This window comes from Chlamydotis macqueenii, chromosome 1 (assembly GCF_036417535.1).
Source record: "Chlamydotis macqueenii isolate bChlMac1 chromosome 1, bChlMac1.mat, whole genome shotgun sequence".
NCBI lineage: Eukaryota > Metazoa > Chordata > Aves > Otidiformes > Otididae > Chlamydotis > Chlamydotis macqueenii.
This window is the reverse complement of record NC_141556.1, coordinates 116359052-116379945: the sequence shown is the minus strand read 5'-3', so window position 1 is coordinate 116379945 and position 20894 is coordinate 116359052. Positions and strand designations below refer to the sequence as shown.

Genomic DNA, 20894 nt, shown 5'->3' with positions numbered 1-20894 from the left:
GACTTTGACTCAATCCAGTAATATCACTTGTAACCAGATTCACTGATGGGATAAAATTAGCAGTCTAGAAGCTGGAGAAAGGAATTTTCAGGGAATGAGGATCAGGAAAACCTAATATTGACACATTCTTTTCAATTATTGTGAGTTTCCAGTTTCCCGTTTTTGGAAATAGAGTGCTTTAATGTGTAGAACACTAAATTTGGGAATCTCTGTGCTTCTCCCAATGGTTCATTATGTTTCTTGGAGCAAACTACTCTTTTGCTCAGATTAGTTTGTATTATGTTTCTGTAAATGTCCTTGAATTCAGCTTGTGTAGTTATGAGATGACTCCTTTAAATTTGTTTACACCAAAACCAAATCCCTACTTTTATTGTGTAAAATATAGTAAAATATCCTCTCCATGGTTTTTTTAATATATATGAGAGGCGAACAAGTATTATTTATGTTGACTTGTTTGAAGATGAAATCTTCCTGAGTAGCTATGACAGTTTTTGCAAAATAAGTCATGGACTCAAGGAGATGAAAAAAATAAGGTTTATTCTTTCTAACACTTAAAAGTACAAATCAAGCAAAGTGAAATCTAGAGGTCTGTTCTGCCTTATCACTATTTACAGTAACTATAGGCAGAAAATATTTCTGACTTTGTTACCTTCAGTAACTTACTTTGTGCTAAGTATATGAACTGGCACACAAAGTGATGATGCTGGTGATGATCCCCGGAATTCTTTTCCAGCACACTGATAAATGATCCCAAGTAATTGCATTGCTTATGTGTTTTATAGCTTTCCTGATTCAGGCTAAACTATCAATTCTTATGCTTAAAGGGGCAGACCAAAGTTTTACAGTCTTTTTCCTTTCTAGTCTGTCTCAAGAGACTTGTGCTTACTTAGTTCAGTTCTATGCTAGACTCTCAGCTGGACTGCGATTTTCTAGCTTAGTATCATGGTCTCCACTAAATCACGTAAATTGCTTACATTAAAAATGATGTTTGAACTTGTGATTTCTAGTTAACAGAGTACTTCATTGACATTACCTCCTCAGGCTTTTAAGCATGTGGATAGAATGGGAAAACTCTTAAGCGTCTTGTAGGTAGAGACAACAGAAAACAGAGATGACAAATAATGTTATCTTGAACTTTCTCTCTTGAAATGTGTTATAACCTCCAGAAGCTGCTTATACCAATGGATTACAAAGTAGAAGATTATAACCTATAGAGAAAGAGAATTAGGAACTCATGGGTTGGAACTCACGTTGTATGCTCTCTGTGTCAGAATTGTCTTTGTGAAAAGACACCTCCTCAGATCATCTCTGTCAGGAGGTTATGGTACGAAGTGCGTCTCTTTTCTTGGTTAAATACTGCATTTGTATTTGAACTTGCTCAGAAGAGTGCTACAGAAGCAAACTCGTTATCCTTGGAACAGCAATTGCCTTTTCCATTTTGACTCCATGTAGCTGACCTAACAGTGCCATGAGCCACAACACTGGAATATTGCCTTTGTGAAATAGATCATAATTACACCTGTAGATGATTTGACTTGTATAATTTTCTTTTATGTTTTAGAAATTGATGAAGTCTAAAAAAAGTAATTCTGAGTGCAATGTCAGGGACTTGCTGCTTTCTTTCCTCACCTGTTTTGTTTGTTTGTTTTTTCACCAAAATTAGTTCATAAACCAGAAAAGGTTTGTTGGGTTGAAGCAGCCGGGACTGTTCGTGATGGTGTCCGAGCATACACAGCTTTACACTACCTTTCCCAAGTCTCTCCTGGAAAAACTGTCCTTGTAATGGATGGAGCAAGTGTAGGTAACAACTGTGCAATAATAACAATTTGGAACAGAAAGATTACCTCTTCTGTAAATAACCGTCTTATCACTAGAATGATTGGATTTCTTACAGCATACTAAACTTATCAAGCCTTGTATTTTACTCCTGGCAGTGCCCTTAACTGAATGGATTAATAGGAAAGGACCTCCCACCTAAGATACTGAGCCAAGAGTACAGTCCTTTACATGTTGTGTGGGTAGTGAAGATGTAGTTCTTTTCTGATGTTTTACATTGACATAGTTTTACCCTAAGCCCTCAGGTATAACTGGAGGAAGATGCCTTAGTTTTTTATTCCTTTCCCACCACTGCTTTTTAACTTCTTTTAGGTATAAATAATTTAATCTAGATTACTGCAGTCTTTATTGCTAATGACGATGTGGAGCTTGCCTCAGCCAAGATTCATTAATCTAAATGTGGCTGGGGCTTTTTACTTGGCAGCACTTCTTCCTTCAACGAGCAAGCAAGCCCAAAGCTACAAGTTACAATTGCAGTTATGGTACTTGCATTACTTCAATAAAATAGCTCAAATTCTACTTTAAGAGGAGAACTAGTTAACTTCTAAAAGCTTTTTTCAGAGCTTCCCTATCGATGAATTTTTTTTTTTTTTTCTTTTGGCTTCAATTGAAACAGAAGCATATATGTGAATATTCAAATTCCTGGTTCAGATGTGTTTTGTTGAAGGAGTAAGTTCATGTCTGGATACTCTCCTGACTCTCCTGAGCGTCTTTTGCAGTATAATCTTTCTTAAACTGCATCAAATTGTTGCTGTAAGTAATCTACCTTTTTTCTTCTGCAGCCATTTGGTACAATAGCTATTCAGTTAGCACAACACAGAGGAGCTAAAGTAATCTCTACTGCATACAGTCCTGAAGATAAGCAGTACCTGGAGAGGCTTAGACCTCCTGTGGGTAAGTTATGTTCTTCAGTGCTAAAGTTTATGCTTTAAGTTTATTGGTTTTTAGTCTAGATACTTATTTCAGTCCCTGAAAACTGAAATACAAATTTATAAATAGTCTAATTAAATAGTTTTAAAGTTTGTTCTGTACTCCATATGTATTTATATTTTAGGTGTATTTAATGGCATTTTTATTCTTCATTTAAGTTATGACGCCTGTCTGTCAGTATTTTCCATCTAACACAATAGTGCTTGAGTGCTAGCTTTTGGCCTAACTACTGAAGGAGTCTTTTCTTTTTATAAAATTGTTGCTTGTGGACAAGAAGAAAGCATTACTAAATCACCAGTATCACAGTGTGTAATCTAAGTACCTGAGCCAGAGTTCATGTGTAATCATATACTTGAGATACAATATTCATCAGACTCAAATTACTTCTAATAGTATTTTATTGAGCTGTGTGGCAGCTCACTTTCGAGTATTGTCATAACTAGCTGGACTCTCAAAGGCTCTGCATTTTCCTATTTTTCCAAATGAGCTTTGCATTAGACGTAATACTGGCATTCATCTATCACTTCTTCCATTTCTTCTCTTTGATACTTAAGTTTGGGGAGGGGGAGTGTTCCCTCAGAATAACAGTGCTATTTGGACTATTGGAAAAGACTCTACGTAAAAGCTACTAGCATCTTTCCTGATCAGACTTTTTCTTATTTCAGTGCTGCAGAGTGGAGGAAAGTAGAATATTTTTTTATTCAGACAGTTTTAAAATGGCAATGTCCAGTTTGATTGCAGTCCATGAACTTTGTTGTGCAGTGAACAAAAGGTTAAAACTAGTATCTGATACTTCCTCCTCAAAATGCAAAGACTGTCCCATTATAATCACCAAGTTTATTTTTCAGTGTATGATTTTTGCTGTCATTCAGAGAAGTGTAAGTAAGAGTAGCGATGTCTCTTGTAAGAATATCTTTGTGGGGAAAGCATTGTGTAGTCAGCATGTCTACATGTATTACAGTCGCATCAATCAAAATCTATATGGGTTAAGATGAGATCTGATTAAAAAGATAATGTCAAGGTTAACTGTCGCTGACTGACTCCTTTCTCCTTTGCTGTTTTGCATAGTAATATTGTTAGCAATCTTGGCTTTCCAAAAGGAGAATTAGAGCAGTTTTCAAATCACCTCTCTTGTTCTTAGTGACTCACTGAAATCAAGCATTGCTGATATGCAGGTGCACATAGTATTGTCCTTGTGTTCTCCCTGCTGGCTCAAAAATAGTAAGCTAGCAGAGGGATGAAATAAGCCAGAGAGCTGCTCTTTAGACACAGAGAGAACAGAGTTCTTGTCAATTTTCATTCCTTTCTGGCTCTGGAAAACAGAACTGGCAGTGGAAGCACAGAGACAACACAGTGTGCATGTGCATTCTGGGGCTGCACATTCACACACATCTGCAGCGTTGGGGAGCGATTCACTTCCAGCCTACCAAGTGAGTATTTAGCTCTTCCAGTAGTGGCTTTGGAGTGCTGATAATGCAGCAGGAAGCGGAGTGCTGCGCAGAGGTTATTACATAAGAGGAGGGAGAAAGACGGTTTTGCTGTCTGACCTTAATGATCTTCAACAGGGAACTGCAAAGTTTTGTGCTGGGAATGTAATCGTTTCTTCTGAGACCTGGCAGACTTATTCCTCTAGATTTTTATATTACCTTTATTTTCTTGCAGCTTCACAAAAGAGCTATTTTTTTCCTTTTCTTCTTTTGGAAGTCTTTTTTTAATGCAGTAGTAGACGTTACGGACATCAGAACAGAAAGTATTTTTGTGAGTGCTGTTAATCTGTAGAGGTTTTGTGGGTGGAGGCTTTTTCAGTTTTGTGCTTGTTTAGTGGTTTTTTTTGTTTAGTTTTTAGCAAGAGTCTATCAGTTGTGAGTGAGCAGCAGTTTGTGTTATCAGTGTATAGCATAAATAGCTGCTTCATAAAATGGCTGAAATAACCATCTCTTGCAGTGAAAAGGCCATGGCTTATATTGCTCATGTCTGTGCTTGTTTTACAATAGTAGGAGTTCAGTAGTTTTGCAAATGTTTGTGGAACATAAACATTAGAGGAAAAACAATTTTATTGGCAACTTTACTTCAAATGAAGAGATATAACCTGGATACAGCATTAAAAAGAGAAACAGTTTGAGTGTGAAAGTAAAAAGCCAGTGGTTTTGTGTTTGGTTTTTTTGGGGTGGTTTTTTTTCCAATATTATTCCAATGCCTGAGGTAGAAGTTCCTGTTAATGTTTAAGGATTCTTATTTAGACCAACATGATGGAATCTTTGCATGTCTTCAGTATTCTCTGGAGTAAATGTAATAATAGTATGAAGGAGGGAATTATAACAAATTTGGAAATTTTAATGCCCGTGTTTCAGACTAGAGACAGAATATTACATAAATAATTAAATGAGTTGCTGTTAGAGAACAGAAGAAAACAAAATATACGTACAAATATATTTGTTTCTTCTGTTCCCTAGGTTACACAGTCTGGTTTGTTGGGGGTTTTTTTGTTTGTTTTTTTTTTTTATTGGTTTTTTTTTTGTTTTTTCTTTAAAACCAATATTTAGCTTTCAGTGGATATGTTTATAAGATGAGTAAGAACTCATCAGTGATTTCTTGGCTCTTGGGCATGTTCAGTAAACCAAGTAGCAGATCTTTGTGTGACGGTTTTTAAACTCTGTAGCTGAACTTATTGGTGAGAGTAAACTCTGGTAGCAAGTTGTGGAAATATTGGTATTTCTACTTCTCACCAACAGTACTCATTTTGATGAGTACTGTTTGAACTGCTGTATTGAGCTAAGTAACAAAACTGCAAACTTTTGCTAAACGGAAATCAGAAAATAGTCAAACTGATTAAACTATTGCCTTTCTTTTTTATAGTCAGACTTTGAGTCTGTTAAATCAGAATTATTCTCAAAAAGTGAAATTATTTGCAGAAACTTTACACCGTGTCAAATTGCCATGTTAAGAAAAAACTTTTAACTACTTGACTGAAAAATAACTAGTAGGAAAAGGATATTATGAGGTTTTATTTGCATGTGGGGAATGTGACTATCATTATTAAATTAATGTGACTTCTTTACTAGATTATGGCCATGTGTGTTCTCTTTAGCCGGATAATTTGAATTCAGTGAAAAAATTGAATGATTGATCTAAGAATTTGAATGCATGTTATGATCTGATTGGAAGGAAAAAAAAAAACCAAAAGCATTAATTGAGTATTTGTTAATGTTCTTCTTAATGACCAGTTTTTTGAAATTTTTCTTCTCTCCTTCCTTCCCACCCCCATGATTAAATTCAAGAAGGTATACGGCAGCCTTTAGTGGGTAAGTACACGTTGCAAATTTGAGTTTAATCCCTTATGCTCTAGAAATGTGCTTCCAAATTTCCTTGACTTTATTTCAATTATTTACTGAGAAGTCTTTCGCCTGTTTAGTTTTGAAATGTTTGTTCTACCTCATAATTGTGAAACAAAACTGAAAACCTTAGCTGCTACTTCTCTGCCCTAGTTTATCTTTATAACCATCTATAAATATGGTATCACAGATATATGAGAAGAAAATGTATTAGTGACTTTCAGTTCAGAAATATTTCAAGAGGAGATGTAAATACTTCCATGTAAATATTTATTTAATGACCTAGAGAGCCATTTAGAGGTTAAAAACATCATGCAGAAAGTAATATATTAATAAGCTTATCCATGCTGTGAGAAAAGTAACATTGTTACTTAGCATTATCGTAAAGAAAATATGGATATAATAAGATTAAGAGACTTGCTGGAATTGTAAGAAAAGTCAAGTCAGTGCCTCGTAAGTGACTGAATTCATTGCGTTTTTACATATTTACTTCTGACTTGCACTGGGAGACAGGGCTCAATGCCAGGGAGAATAGGTTTTAGTTTCCCACTATGATGCAGAAGCAAGAGAAGGGCCCTGCAAGGGACTGGCAAGAAATGGTGGGTTTTTATGTAGGGTAAGCGAAGAAAGCTATGCTTGGAAAACTCTCCCAAAGCATTACTGGTATGGTTATTTGATAGATGAAAGCTGGAAGACGTGAAATAAGGTGCTGCCTTATCTTTTGGCCATGCTCTTTTGCTTCAATAACATGACTAGTCACTCCAGAACTTGCTGTTTTTGAAGGCACTTTTGGAAAAGAAGAATAGCAAAGAATGAACTTACAGAAGAATTTCTACTTCTTATAGTGGCATTCTTTATTCTTTTTGGCCTAAACAGGCTTGTGAGTTTTATTTCTGCATTAGACTAATAGATATTTTTTGGTATTGATCTCGTACTGTATTGGAAAATGAAAAAAATCTATTGGCTTTTTTTTTTTTTTTTTTTTTTACTTGGCTGCAAACTTGCTTGTAATACTTTTAGAAAACAGAAACTTTCTGTTCCGCTCTGAATCTAAACTCTACATTTTTATTGTAGTTAACAAAATGTACTGCTCTTTCTAGCTCGAGTGATAGATGTGTCAAATGGAAAGATAGATGTGGCAGAAAGCTGCTTGGAAGAAACTGGTGGCCTGGGAGTGGATATTGTTCTAGATGCTGGAGGTACGTAACTGATGAAAATCTGGTTTTCAGAGCACCATTACTGGTTTGTTGTTGTTTTATTTATTTATTTCCAAGTAATATAGGTGGAGGCTGCCTCACCTCAAACAATTACATTTAGTTGCATCTTCCCATGCAATTTTATGTACGTATCTTTATTAAATGGACCTCCTTCAACAAGATCTCTTTAAGATCTCCTCCGTATCACCCTCTAGTGGAAGCATCTAATACTGTTAGTCATCCGCTAAATTCATCCGAAATTTTCCTCTATTTAAAACTGAAAATAAAAAATATGTTTAAAGAGTAGAGCTGTGACGTCGTTTATGCTGCCTTATTTTAATACAAAAATTATGCCATAATCTCCAGTACTGTCAACCCGTATTCTAAAACAACTGTAATAGTTGCAAAGCCTGAAGTTACTCTTTCTAGCTGAAATAATAGAACTTAGAGTTCCACTGAAATGTGTTAAAAGAAATACATATTGAATTTCCTAAATCTTCTGCTTTCTCAGATATTCTCATGTGACTAATAGCATAATTTAATTGTAGTGCTGTTCCAGACAGCCATCTTTCATTGTGTGTATTCATAGGCATATATTGCAACTGGTTTGTATCTGAAGACATAGGATTGTAAAGAATGCCAAGATACGTGGTTTTCAGTACTGTAACTGAGCTCAAATTAATTTGTTCTTCCCCCTACCCCCAGTGAAATTATATAGTGCTGAAGATGAATCAACGTCAAAATCACAGTTGCTGCCTCACAAGCATGATATCATTACTCTTCTTGGTGTTGGGGGACGCTGGGTAACAACAGAAAAAAATCTTCAGGTAAAGATAACTGTGTCAGTGAGTTAGTTTGTACCACAGTATCTATATGGATGTGTCTGTGAGCTTCTGTCATGGCTGAAGGGTTCCCCACTGTTAAATAACATCAGTTTTCACTTAAGGAAATGTTCACATCCAGAAAACGGGAAGTATATAGCATTAGTAATAAATATTTATTGTTTTCCTTTGGGACAATTTTGGAGCTGTCTTCTCTAAGATTCTAAGTTATTTTAATAGCTTGGCCACAGTGACAAATTTTGAAGGACCTGTTTGGTTTGGCTCAGGATATTAAACTGTTTGAGAAGACAGAAAAGTATCGCTTAAAGCTGTAAATTTTGTAAGTTTGCTAAGTTTAAAGAATGGGTAAAAGATGCTCTTTTTTTGTTTGCTTTCTTTTTTAACCATCAATATAAAATAACCATTTAACCTTTTTACTTTTTTTTTTTAATAGGAAAATATAACTAAATCTCACTTTTCTTGATTTTCTTTAAGCTGGATCCTCCAGATAGCCATTCCTTGTTTCTTAAAGGAGCCTCAGTCTCCTTTTTGAATGATGAGATATGGAACTTGTCCAACATACAGCAAGGGAAGTATCTCTATATCCTTTTCATGGCCATTTTGAATACTCACTGCTAATATAAGTGGATGGAAATATAACTGAGAAACCAACTAATAGATTTTCTTCTACTCAGTCATGGAACCACAGGCTTAAAGGTCAGCACAGCTAAGCATACAGTGTAACTAAAATATAACACATGCTCATGTTTTAAGCTAGTCTCTGCATTCCTTCAAATATATGTCTCTACATGCTTCATTAAAATCAGTGCTGAAATAGAAAACACACATTCTGGAGAAAATGCAATATTTTGGTACAAGATTGAACCAATTAATTGAAGATTTGATTCTGTAAGTTTTTATATTATGCGTATAATATTTTGGAATTTTTTTTTTCTTTTGGGCAGTAGATGCATCGTCTGTAAATCTTAATGTAATCAGTTTAAATGTAAAAGTAAAAATATTTTGGCTTCAGAACCTTTTCCTTATTTGCACTGTTACGTACATAAAATTTATTGAGGAAAGATGTGGGTGTGGGAAGAGGAATGCCTCCTTCATTTGCATTACCTACATTTGGTCTCAAGCAGCTAGACTCTGAGCTTTCTGCTAGCATGACAGCTTTCAGTGGATCGCTTCAAGTAATGGAAAGTTTGTCTGTTTATGGCTTTAAGGACCCTCCCTGTTCTGTACTGCACTGCAGATTATGAGATCTGCTGAATCACTTTTGCAGTTTAGCAGAACAGCAGAGGCAGGTGAGGATTAAGTCACTATATTTGTGAAAGGACTAACTATACTGCAAGGAAGTCCTCCCCTCCTCCACTAACTGCAAATTAGAGTAGGCAAGGCCAAGCACACTAAGGAAATAGATGGGATGCAGGTTATAATGAATCGTTTTCTAGTCTGGAATTTTTGTTGAATGCTTACTGAGTAGTTATCCACATAAAAAGTAAGCTGACTAAGCAGTAAGACTTCTTCTGTCATCTCCGGGGGTATCTTTAATAACAACAGCACATTTTATCACAGCAGGCTTTAAAGTAGAAAGGAAAAATCTGTTTTGTTTTTGTGGTGGGGTTCTTTTTTGGATTTGTGTGTCTTGTGAAATTCTTGAGCATCTTGAGCATCCAAAGAAATTGCAACATTATCACTTTTTAAAATGGCTTGAGCTTCAAATATTAACCAGGTTGTTCTTAAAATGAAGGAAGGAACATTATTTTGTGAGTTTATATTCATATAAAGACTAAATCTCATCTGTTGCATTGTCATGAATGTTAGTCATTAACTCAAAGATAACTTACAGATGTGCAGTGGTGCTCCAAGAATTTACAGACTTTGTGTTCACAACTTTATTTTGCTATTTACCTCAGATGTCTGTATGTTGTCCCAAAAATCAGTTCTTTCACCCGGTGTGCAAGAGCCAATCAATACACAGAGTCAAGATATTTGTATTTATTTTGATTCTGCAGAAGTGGGTGCTAGGCATCTAACACAGCCAGCACACCTTTTAGGAATACAAGGAAGAAATTATAATGCAGTAACTGATTGGTTACCCGTACTTTTCCCACTGCCCACGATTACATATGTTCATGTTTTAATCATTCAGGGAGGTCCTCTTCATTAGCATACTCATTATTCATGAGGAGGAATAATTCTTAGCATTAAAGTCGCCCAAGGGCGGTTCGGGACACAAGTTTTGGTTATGGTCCAGTGTACTCCTGCATAACAAACCATAGATCACCTACACACAATATACACTCGACAGGTCGATGAATATAGTATTATCCCTGACCAGGAGGCATGTCCTGGTTGGTAGGGGGAGTTTCCATCTCCAAGGATACTTGGCCTTCATAATTGTTATGTTGTTCCTACCTGCAACATGTGTGAATAGTAGGGATAGTTAACAGGTACCAAAGTCTGTCATCTTAATTCTGCACAGAAAATGCAATTACCTTTCTGATTAATTAATGTTGTACTAGTGTGAGCTGCACTTGCCAATCTTAACCCTTTTGCTTTATTTTTCAAAATTCTATTTTCCATATTTCATTTCTGCATACTATTTTGGGAAAGGAGGTTCCTGATCTATAAACAAGTGCATAAATCTGATCTAAGGATTGGAATTAACACTAGCTTTCATTTTGCCCTGACCTGGCTGGCTTTATATCAATACAGGGCTTTTGCCAGCAAACGTGATTATAGAAAGATTTATCTGTAGATTTGTTGTTACCTTGACAGTCCTCTTCGATACCCATCTTAGAAGATATAATGGAGAAATTATCAAGTAGCATTTTCAGGTAAGAGATGTGGTGTGGTTTTGTTTTGTTTGGGGTTTTTTTGTTTTTTTTTTTTTTTTTTTATTCAGCATTAGGAGTAGAAAACTCTTGCCAGCACTGTATTACAAATTTATATTGGGATGCTCAGGAAAAGATGTCTCACATAGTTTATATGGAGCAGTTTATGGTCTATTTCTGTTGGTAACATAGCAGCCTAAGCAATAGGACATTGGGTAAATCCCACGATTATGCTATATGTCAAATTAACAGAGGCAGGACATTCTTTTCTTGGTGGAGGAAGAGCATATATCTGGCTGCTCAGCAGTGTGTCTGATTGAGAAATGGTGTTGGCTGTTAAAGACAGACGTTAGGTCTGTGTAATACTCCTCTGAGAAGAGTGACAGCTTCACTAGATATGAAGAGTCCCATAATGAGGTGGTAATGGAAGATCCTTTCTCTTCCTGCAGGATAACAGTATTGCTGTTGAGCAAAAGCCTTGCCACTACCAACTTTTTTTTTTTCCCCTTCCCTGTAAGAAGGAGATCTTTTAATTAACTTATGTTGTCTGTTTACTTTAGGGCTCTTCCCTTCTTTTGTGAATCCAAGCAAAGCTATAAATTTTTTATTTTGTTTAAGGGGCAAAGTTTACATAGTGAAAGTAAAGTCTATAGCAGTAGTCCTGCAGTATTTCTGTTGACCTAAGCATGCTCACCAGACATTTCTGACATACTGTTCCATTTTAGGCCTCAGCTGGATGAACCGATCCCATTGTATGAAGCCAAAGTTTCTATGGAAATAGTTCAGAAGAATCAAGCAAGAAAAAGACAAGTCATCCAGTTCTGACACACAATTTCCTGATTTCTAAGCCTGTGGAAGATAAAGAAACGTAATGTATTTGAGAAGTAAATTAGTGTACATTTCCAAATAATTCTGCAACGAGAACTTAAACATTTCTTGTACCTCACCACAAATGGTCTGTGAAGCTGTTGTGACTTCAGGGGTTTGTTTTTTTTTTTTTTTATTCAGTTGAGCAGAATGTTCCCATCAGCAACTTCTAAAGAGGGGGTCTTGACACACAAATCTTGCCTGCCCTGCCCCAGTTACAAATGTCAGTAACATCTCCAGGCAAACTCAGTTGTTGTTGGTTTTTGACTGTAAGAAATTAAAGGAGGAAAAAAAAAAAAAGTAGTGTTTTTTATTAGTTCTCCCTTCTCCAGCCCCTACCAATAGTCACCTTTGTATTTACCTTTTGCTTTTGACTGCACTGAGACTGAGAACTCTGTGGTACACTTGGTCTTTAATCCACATTTTAAATTGATATTTAATTGAAAGACAGGCAGAACCATCAGATGGCAAGGAGGCTAGAGGGGAAGGATATGATACAGACAGTAAGAGTTCCCCCCAGAGCTGATTTTCTTAATTTTGGCAACCAGGCAGTAAACCCAGAGTCCATAAGCTGATAGGACCATGTTGTTCAGATGTTTAAGGCACTTTATGTATCTTGTTACTGTAATGTTATCTTTGATATCTTTCCAGTAAGACCTTCCTATGCTGTACACTTTCACTTCCTCTGTTTTAACCTCCTTCCTATGCCTAGCACAGCTCAAATCTGTTTATCCAACATTCTCCATTACTGTGAACCATCCAGAAATCAGCAGTAGGGAAGGAACTGCTGTTTTTCTTTCTTCAAAGCATGTGGCTTCCTACTTGCTCTTATTTGAGAGCAAAAATATATGTTTTTCTGTTCAGCTGTGCTATTAATTTTCACTGCGTGGATTGCTGAATCAGTGGACACTAGCACTTTGAACCAGTGTAAAAAGTTGGAACATTTGAGTAAAAATAGGTTATTTAGAACCATTCTTATCTGGTGTCGTTCACCAAACTTGTAGTAGGTTCTTGATAAATGATGCAAGAGAACCATACGAAAGCATGAGTAAGTCTTATTTTACTGCTAATGTCATGTAATGCTGCCTTGAGAGTAAGTGATGCTTTTATGCACGTGTGTACACACACAACTCTAAAGCATGTGAATCCTCTATTAGTTTGACATTTATTCTGAAGCTTTGTACCCAGCTGCTTAATTTTTCCTGATGTTGTTCATTTTAGTAAATGTTACAAAATAAAGTAGATCAGAGGAAACAGGAGTTAAAAATGGTTTAATGTAACAGGAATAGCAACTGACAAAATTGAAAAGAAACATCTTTAAGTGTAGTTTTTATTTTACTAGGTCTTCTACCAGTAGATATGTTGCTCCTGACTACATATATAAATGCCTTTTGAACCCCACGTACAATAGACTAAGGCTAGCTATTGCTGAAGTGCTCTTAGTCTTTCAGTTGGATCAGGTTATGAAGCAAATGTCTCTTTGTACTTTGGTTGTTGAGCTGCCTCTTGGTGCATGTGGTTGGCTGAGATGTCTCAGGATTTTCTAATGCTCTTTAATAATGCTAGGTTTATATTTACATGGGCTTGAACAAGAGGGCTTATGAGGCTCCCTGAGCAATTGCCTCCTCTTTCCCATGTTCTCTAATAGAAGAAAGTAGTTTTGAGCGCGAGGCTCTCCAGTTCTGGGGGAAAGCCTGCCAGATGCTTGCTTGTTCCTTTGTAGCTGACAAGGAAGTAGCATATGCTTTGCTGCTGCCTGTACGCTGATCTGGAGGCTGCCGTGGCCGTCTGTAGCACTAATAAGGGTGAGAGGCATGCCAGGAGCAGTGCCAGCTCAGGCTCTTGCCCAGGTTTTGCTGAGGATGCTTCTGCTCTGGCGAGCTTAAGCTGCCCTTGGCAACAGCCGATGATGACGTGTGGATGATGCATTGACACAGGTCTTCAAACACAGCTTTGCCTCTGGATTGGTTTTGTAATCCACCATTGCTTTATTCAGTGGCCTTCCGAGCTGTATTTTGGAAAGGATCGTGTGTCTAGTATGAGCTGAAAACTACTGCACATTTTTTGGTGGTGAGGGGATGGGTGCTGTTCTGCAACATGATCTGAAGCAAACTACTCCGGGATGGGCCTTAGCCAGTACCGTGAATCGCAATCAAAACTCGTTTTCTACCCCAAATACATACAGTGTGCGTACAGCCTGGCACTTCACACAACTCTAACCATGTGCTAGTATTTTCTCAGGTGATTTTTGTCCTGGTGATTGCCGCGATCTCCTTGAGAATCTCCGAGAAATCTGCTTATGTATTTTAGCAGCCACGGGGGGTGTTTTGTTGGTTTTTTTGTTGTTGTTGTTGTTGTTGTTTTGTTTTGTTTTTTATTTACTAGCCGAAGCGCTGGCAGGGCCGCGGCTCCGGGCCTGGCGGAAGGAGCTGGGCGAGGCGGCCCCACAGTAGCTCCTTTCCCGCCGGCCGCTGCGCAGGAAATGGCGGCGGCCGCCGCATCTCCTCAGCACCGCCCAGAGGCGGAGCTCGGCCCTTTTCGCGCCAAGCCGAGACAGGGGCTCCCGCCCGGCAGTCCCGCACCGCCCGGCCATGGCCGCCTCCGCAGTGCCGGGCTACTCGCCCGGCTTCAAAAAGCCGCCGGCGATGCTGCGGCTGAAGCGCAAACGGCTGCGGAGAAGCGAGCCCCCCACCGCCGCCTCTCCTCCGCCCTGCGGCGCGGCCCCGCGGGCCCCCTCCGCGCCCGCCCGCCGCAACCCCTTCTCCAGCCTGGACAACGCGCCGCGGGCGGCCGGCACCCCCCAGCCGCGGGAGGCGGGCCGGCGGCCGCCACCGGCCGGCGGGTCCCCCTCGGCAGCGCCTTTCTGGCAGGTAGGGCCCGGCCCCGCGGTGGCCGGGCGGGGTTCGCTCCCCACTGACGAAGCGGGGCCGGAGAGGCGAGGGGAGAAACGGGCCGGGCCCCGCGGGCAGAACAGGGGCCTCCGCGCTGGCCTCAGGCAGGCGCCTTCGCCTTGGCCCCGGCCCGGAGCCCGCTCCCCCTGAAAAAGCCAGGCCCCGCTCCGGGGCTTGCCCAGGCTTTGTACACGGAGTGAAACCGAGCTATTGCACTTCGCTGCTTGCAGCGTGTATGTGCTTCGTATTGCTGCCAGGGGCGTTTTTTGAAAATTATCAACCTGGTTCTTAATTTGCACTGCGTCTTACACACCTTTTTTCTTTAGCTTTTAGAGTCTGTGTGTGAAGATAAGCTCGCCAAGAGAGCAGAGTCCTCTGAAAGAACAGACGTCCTCGCCCTAACTGATGTATGAAACCGCTTCTAAAACGGTTTTAGTTGCTCTCAGTTCACAAAAAGTTGAAAGTTTCACTTAATATTTGATGGTCTATCTCTGTATAAAATTATGTACTAAAATGTCAGCATTCAAGAAAACTTCTTAAATTGCCTTGACTTTTATTCATATGGTGACAGTCTTTTAAAAGCCAGCCTTCTGCCTGACATCGCCACTGTTGTAGTGTTGGTTGACAGAGGTTGTTGTCTTCTTCCAGTTTTATTACCATGTTTACCATAAATTTTCCTGTTTCTTAGTTATATATCTTGTTGAGATAAGGATGTTCTTCGAAGTGATGTATCTCCTGCAGTCTTTTATTCAGCTACAGAAAGGGAGCAACTTCACCAGGCACATAGGAAAGAGAATGTCTGAAAACCAGTCCTTGAAAGAGAGTTTCAGGCAGATAACATCTAATGTTGTTACAGGTTCAGAAACTTAAGCTCAGACTAACTTATCAGAATAGAAAAATGACCTCTCAAAGAGAACAAACTGGTGTGGAGCTTCCCAGTGGGTTTTGTGCATCCTCTGGGAAGTGTCTGACATTACAATCATCAAGAGAGGATGAAATTAAGTACTGTTTTGGGACAAAAATTCTAGTCCTCATAAACTTTAGGCTAAGTTTTCTTTTTTTGAATCATTCCTCCTTTTATCTGTTCCTAGTTTATGACTTTTGGAAAGACTCCTGTGAATGAAAACCCTCTTCTGCTTTTTTATAAATAATATAATGCTATATTTCTGTTAGAATCCGTTACTGACTACAATAATCAGTTGAGTATGGACTGTGACTTTGGTTAGCCTATGGGCAATTAAATTGTGCGTAACAGAAAATCTCTCTGCAAAAGCTTTTTTTAAAGTATGTCTCTTAAGTCCATGCAAGTACTTCCTTAGGATCAAAATGAGCGAGGCATTTTTGCTGTTGCACTGAATTGGACAAAAACGCACAGGAGACGACAGGTTTAACTTGTCTTTTTATAGGCTACTAAACTCAAGACATTAACGTGTAATAGCCATAGTCTAGTATCTGGTCTGCCTGCCAGGAAAGGTGTATTAAATCAACATCAGAGGAGACCTAACCATGCTAAAATATAAATAGGTAGCTACATAGTTGTGGGCTTTTTCAAAATTTTCTGTGAGTTAACTGATGCCATTTCTGTTTTCTAAGGACCCTCATTTACCTGTCGCCGTACCAGAAGTTCCCTCTTCACCAAGACGTGAATTTCCTGCAGACTGGAGTATTAAAACCCGGCTTTTATTTATGTCTTCCCAAGCTTTCACCTGGGCAGAACATTTAAAAGCACAAGAGGAAGCTCAGGGATTTGCTCAGCATTGTAGAGCTACCGAAACAAACTTGCCGCAGAGCGTACAGGTAATATTCCAGCGGGTAGCTCGAAGCTCCAGCTCTAGAAAGGAGAATGTACCTTTGCGCTTTTCCATAAACATACTGGCAGCGAAGGTTTGATTGTGTCTTGTTTTGATCTTACTTGCATTGAGAATAAAGCTCATTTAGACTACTCCTCTAATTCCATCCATGGCTTGCACCCATGGTGGCAAACGGTGATAAGTGAGTGGTTGTTTAACTTCAGCTGTGGAACAGTTGCCAGTTACTGTCCATCTTCAGTCTGGCTTATTTTCAAGCCTGGGAATTTTTTTTAGTATCTAGTATAGTATTTTTTAATCCATCGCTTGCAATGCTGCTTTAGGTAAAGCACTACTGTCCTCATGAAATACTTTCTGACATCTAGGAACCAAAACTGTCCACAGAACTGCGTTGCGCCTTTCAGCAAAGCCTCGTTTACTGGCTTCACCCTTCAGTGCCATGGCTGCAGCTGTTCCCTCGGATTGGAGCAGACAGAAAAATAGCTGGAAAAGCCAGTCCTTGGTCGCAGGATGAAGCCTTGCAACAAGTGCTAATGAGTGACTGGTAAGTGGAACCAAACAACTGATGTATTTAGTATGATTAGACAATGAGTTATTAATGAATGCATAAGTGCTTTCCATTTTTATGAAAAAGCTTTTTGATTCTTTCTTTTTTCAGCTATAGAACGCTCGTTATTTTCAAGACGAGGCTAGGGAAATAAGTTTAAGACTGAAGCTACCTCCTTGTGTTAAATGCTCCTCTCCAACCCTAGTTACTGATTTGGGTAGAATTGCGTAAATCCTGTTAGCAAGTTGCCTTTGCTTCATGTGAACTCCACGTGCTAGAAAGCAAGTATGCTGGAGGAGCACGGCACTCACAGACGGGCTGCGTTTCAGAGGAGGGCAGCTTCCTAGATGTTGACTACGTCTGAGCTCTCAAACCTGTGCAGAGTACATGTGCATCAGTAACACCCAGCGAAATCCAGTTTGATGTGTCAGTAGCAAAGGATTAACTTCAGTTACAGAATTGTTTTATTCTAATTTGCAGGTCTGTCAGCTTTACTTCTCTGTACAATCTGCTCAAAGCCAAACTGTGTCCCTACTTCTATGTATGTACCTACCAGTTTACTGTCCTGTTCCGTGCGGCTGGTCTTGCGGGAAGTGACGTTATCACAGCTGTAATTTCTCCCACAACTAGAGGTTTAAGGGAAGCCATGAGAAATGAAGGTAAGGTGAAACCAGCCCAACTAGGATTTGAATAACATAAAGTGCACAGTTGTGTTACAAAACCATTAATTGCTTTCTTTCCTCCTCTTTTCAAGGCATAGAGTTTTCTTTACCTTTGGTAGAAGAAAGTAGAACCAGAAAACAGAAAAACTCTGAAGTGAATTTGGAAACCAAAGTTGCTCACAGCCTCGAAGTGGGTAACAGCATGGAGGATGGAGAGTACGTAATAAGTCTTCTACAATGCTAGAATTCAAGGGCATCTACAGACTTCTGCACGTGCCATTTGAAAAACCTTCCTAGGAGGTATTGCCTTCCTAACACTGATTTTTGTTTCCCAGGGAACCAGCTCCAAGCGATGACGACGATGAGAGTTTCTCTTGGCTTGAGGAGATGGGAGTCCAAGACAAGGTTAAGAAACCAGATGCTATTTCTATTAAACTGTATCCTTTCCTTACACATCATGACACTGGGAAACCCTGCAGCTGTTGTCTTTTTGTGGGATGGATTTAAGTTTTAGAAAAGCTTTTGAGAACTTATTTCCAAATATTAATCCTCACATTACTGTCTGTTAAGAGACTCTGCATGTCTTTTTGAGTTTCTTTATGACAGATATTTCTAGATGCTCCTCTTCTTGAAGGAAAAGCCATTGTGAATTGTTAATGTAACTTTGTAAGATCCATCTGTTAAGTCACGAACTGATAGCATCACCTCACATATAGGTTCCATGGAAAGACTCATGAGTTTTAATTTTTTATTTTTCCAAAGAAAAAGGTGTGTTCATGTAGGCTAGTTTTACACTTGGAAGGAGTGTGGCATAGTAGGGACACAGCTGTAGCCCAGAACAGCTGTTTGCTGAGAACCTGTATACGTTTCAGAGGGACCAATTAACTCGGTCTTCCTCTGTTTCCATTTGCACTGCCCAGTGCAGCTTCCACTGGCTCTCACCCAAAAGGAACCTCATTTCAGCTTCCTGAGACTGCCCCACAGCAATGCACCCTAAGCGGGGACAGTGTCAGGGGACACTCTTCAAAAGCAGACTCCTGATCCAAACTCTAAGTGCTTATGTTTTTGTTTGCTTTGAAGAAAAATTCATCATAAAACTAGGAGTTGCTAACTTCATAGGTGTTCAGTAAACATGACTTGCTAGCTGTAAGACATTGGGCCCAGAAAATGCTTTTTCTCTCACAAAACTTTAATAATGAAATCAGAAGTCAGGTTTAAGATCCTGCTTAGTATTTGAAGAACATATCCAAATCAGGGTAAAGCTTGGTGTTTTGTTAGGTTTTGTTTGTTTAAATGACTTGATTGGTCAGAGGTGAGGGATGTTTCTTCTGCACTGCTCCGATTCTTCCTTTGGTGCATTGATGCTTTTCACTTCCTCATGGTTTTCCTTTGACTCCAGCCAACACAGTCGTAAGGAGAAGCATGAGGTGCAGATGGATCACAAACCTGAATCCCTTGTGTTAGTGAAAGGAACAAATACATTCACCTTGCTGAACTTCCTGATAAACTGTAAGAGTCTAGTGGCTGTTGCAGGTCCACAAGCAGGGCTTCCACCGACTTTGTTGTCCCCTGTTGCGTTCCGCGGTGGAACAATGCAAACGCTCAAAGTAAGTAACACAGCCGTCTCTGTTTCTTGATCCAGTAGACACTGACTTTGCATAGTCTTCCTCAGGTACAACAGAGTAACTGTTGTTGCTGCAGCCTGAGTTAGTTAGCATTTTGACTGCCATCCAGACTGCCTCCTACCTTGTCTCTGTCCACGTAGATCTACACTGCTAAACTGAAATCCCAGTGTGTTTCCCTTCTTCACATCCTGAGACGTTAGAGGTTAGGCAGCCTTCCCAGGTACTGAAGTGGTTCTTAAAAGATTCTTACGAGATCTTGCAGGGTCTCAAACTATCACTCCCTGCAGAGACAGGGAGTCTCTGAACCGTGGCTCACCATCTGTTGCCATAAGGAGCAACGGGATGGGATACTAAAGGAGGTGCTGTTAATACAGGTAGTGCAGTCCTCTTCCACCAGAGTAATTCATACTGTTCTTCTGCAGTTGACTTTCTTCATAGCACTGTATAGCACTCCAGCGTATCATAGTTGGTATGTTTTAGCAGTTGTTACAACAGTAAAACCATCATAATACTCATGTATTGAACAGTGAGTTGACAGTATTGGAAGAGTATTTTGAACTTTTAGGGGAGTGTGGCACTGCAGTATTAAAGTAAATGAAAATTAGGACTTGATTTGGTGTGTCAAAAACTAATCCTTTGTGCTCTTGTCTTCAGGCTCGAAGTATAAACGCCAAAGCCAGGGTTCACTTGGCCTATGAGGATATATTCAGTTTGGAGATCGTAGGCCCTGTCATGCCCCATTCTCTGCATTCACTGACCATGCTGCTCAAATCTGCACAGAGGGGATCGTTCTCTGCTGCGTTGTATACGCATGAGCCAACTGCTGTGTTTAACACTAATCTTGACAACGCAAGCACTACCTTAAATAAGGTAAGGAAACTAGCAGAGACCATCGTGCCTGTTAGGAAGAGTATTTTTATTACACCGAGTGACACAAAACTTTCCTTTAATACATGGGTTTACACCCAATTACTTTGTGATCACCACAAAGGGAGACCTTTGGGCTTTATCATTCCCTCAGAACTGTAACCATTGAAAAACTAGCTTTTCAGGAGTTCCCCAGAAGTACATAAATTAAGAACTCTACAGGTATTTCAAACAGAAATACCTATTCCATGTCCCTCTTCATGTGAATTTCCACAGGAAACCATACACAAAGATCTTCCTACATGTGGACTGCACCCCAGGACTTTGGATCAACTGAGTCAGTGTCCAACACTGGGAAAATCTTCCATCCGATTTCTGGAAATGAAGGATTACGCTTACACCTGGAAGTCCTAGGCATGCTAGTTCCAGTCAGTGGAAAAGAATGCTCTCTAGGGTGCAGTTACTCGGCTTCATTCGGGTCTGTATGGGCAGCACCTATGCAGTACCAGGAAGGATACAATCTAGTTGCACATCACAGATGACAACTATTGCACATCACCTGTCAGGAAACACTTCAAAGGACTTTTGAAGGAAATTAAGGAAAAGGCCTTCAGCATCTCCTTATGTATTTTAGAAAGATGTTTTTAAATAAAACTTGATAAAACATGA

The 20894-nt window shown here is 39.4% G+C and overlaps 2 protein-coding genes across 7 annotated transcripts in view; both read left to right on the top strand.

Moving 5' to 3' along the window:
• CRYZL1 (crystallin zeta like 1) overlaps window positions 1-15109 on the top strand; it is a 25690-nt gene extending 10581 nt beyond the window's left edge. For 4 of the 5 annotated variants that reach the window (XM_086764924.1, XM_086764906.1, XM_086764934.1 and 1 more), the window contains exons 8-15: window positions 1664-1797; window positions 2619-2730; window positions 6045-6068; window positions 7199-7297; window positions 8000-8121; window positions 8611-8716; window positions 10916-10961; window positions 11684-13081. In XM_086764924.1, the coding sequence (XP_086621050.1) occupies window positions 1664-1797; window positions 2619-2730; window positions 6045-6068; window positions 7199-7297; window positions 8000-8121; window positions 8611-8716; window positions 10916-10961; window positions 11684-11783 (743 nt within the window). In that variant the 3' untranslated portion in view covers window positions 11784-13081. Of the gene's footprint in view, window positions 1-1663; window positions 1798-2618; window positions 2731-6044; window positions 6069-7198; window positions 7298-7999; window positions 8122-8610; window positions 8717-10915; window positions 10962-11683; window positions 13082-15042 lie in introns of those variants that run through there. The other variant, XM_086764942.1, reaches the window with a different exon arrangement.
• Window positions 14326-20894, top strand: DONSON (DNA replication fork stabilization factor DONSON). Of its 2 annotated transcripts, none has more exons than XM_086764895.1 (10): window positions 14326-14695; window positions 15043-15123; window positions 16310-16513; window positions 16890-17068; window positions 17552-17730; window positions 17826-17949; window positions 18069-18170; window positions 19142-19340; window positions 20013-20183; window positions 20448-20894. In XM_086764895.1, the coding sequence occupies exons 1-10, from the start codon at window positions 14417-14419 to the stop codon at window positions 20637-20639; spliced, it is 1710 nt and encodes a 569-aa protein (XP_086621021.1). In that variant the 5' UTR covers window positions 14326-14416; the 3' UTR covers window positions 20640-20894. The 2 variants fall into 2 exon arrangements, with proteins under 2 accessions (XP_086621021.1, XP_086621013.1); XM_086764887.1 differs by having other exon boundaries at window positions 20013-20228; window positions 20502-20894.

Coding starts and splice junctions, on each gene's coding strand:
- DONSON (XM_086764895.1), top strand. CDS start 14,417: ATGGCCGCCTCCGCAGTGCCGGGCTACTCGCCCGGCTTCAAAAAGCCG. Junction 18,171..19,141: donor GATGCTATTTCTATTAAACT/GTATCCTTTCCT, acceptor CAGCCAACACAG/TCGTAAGGAGAAGCATGAGG. Junction 20,184..20,447: donor ATACGCATGAGCCAACTGCT/GTGTTTAACACT, acceptor AGAACTCTACAG/GTATTTCAAACAGAAATACC.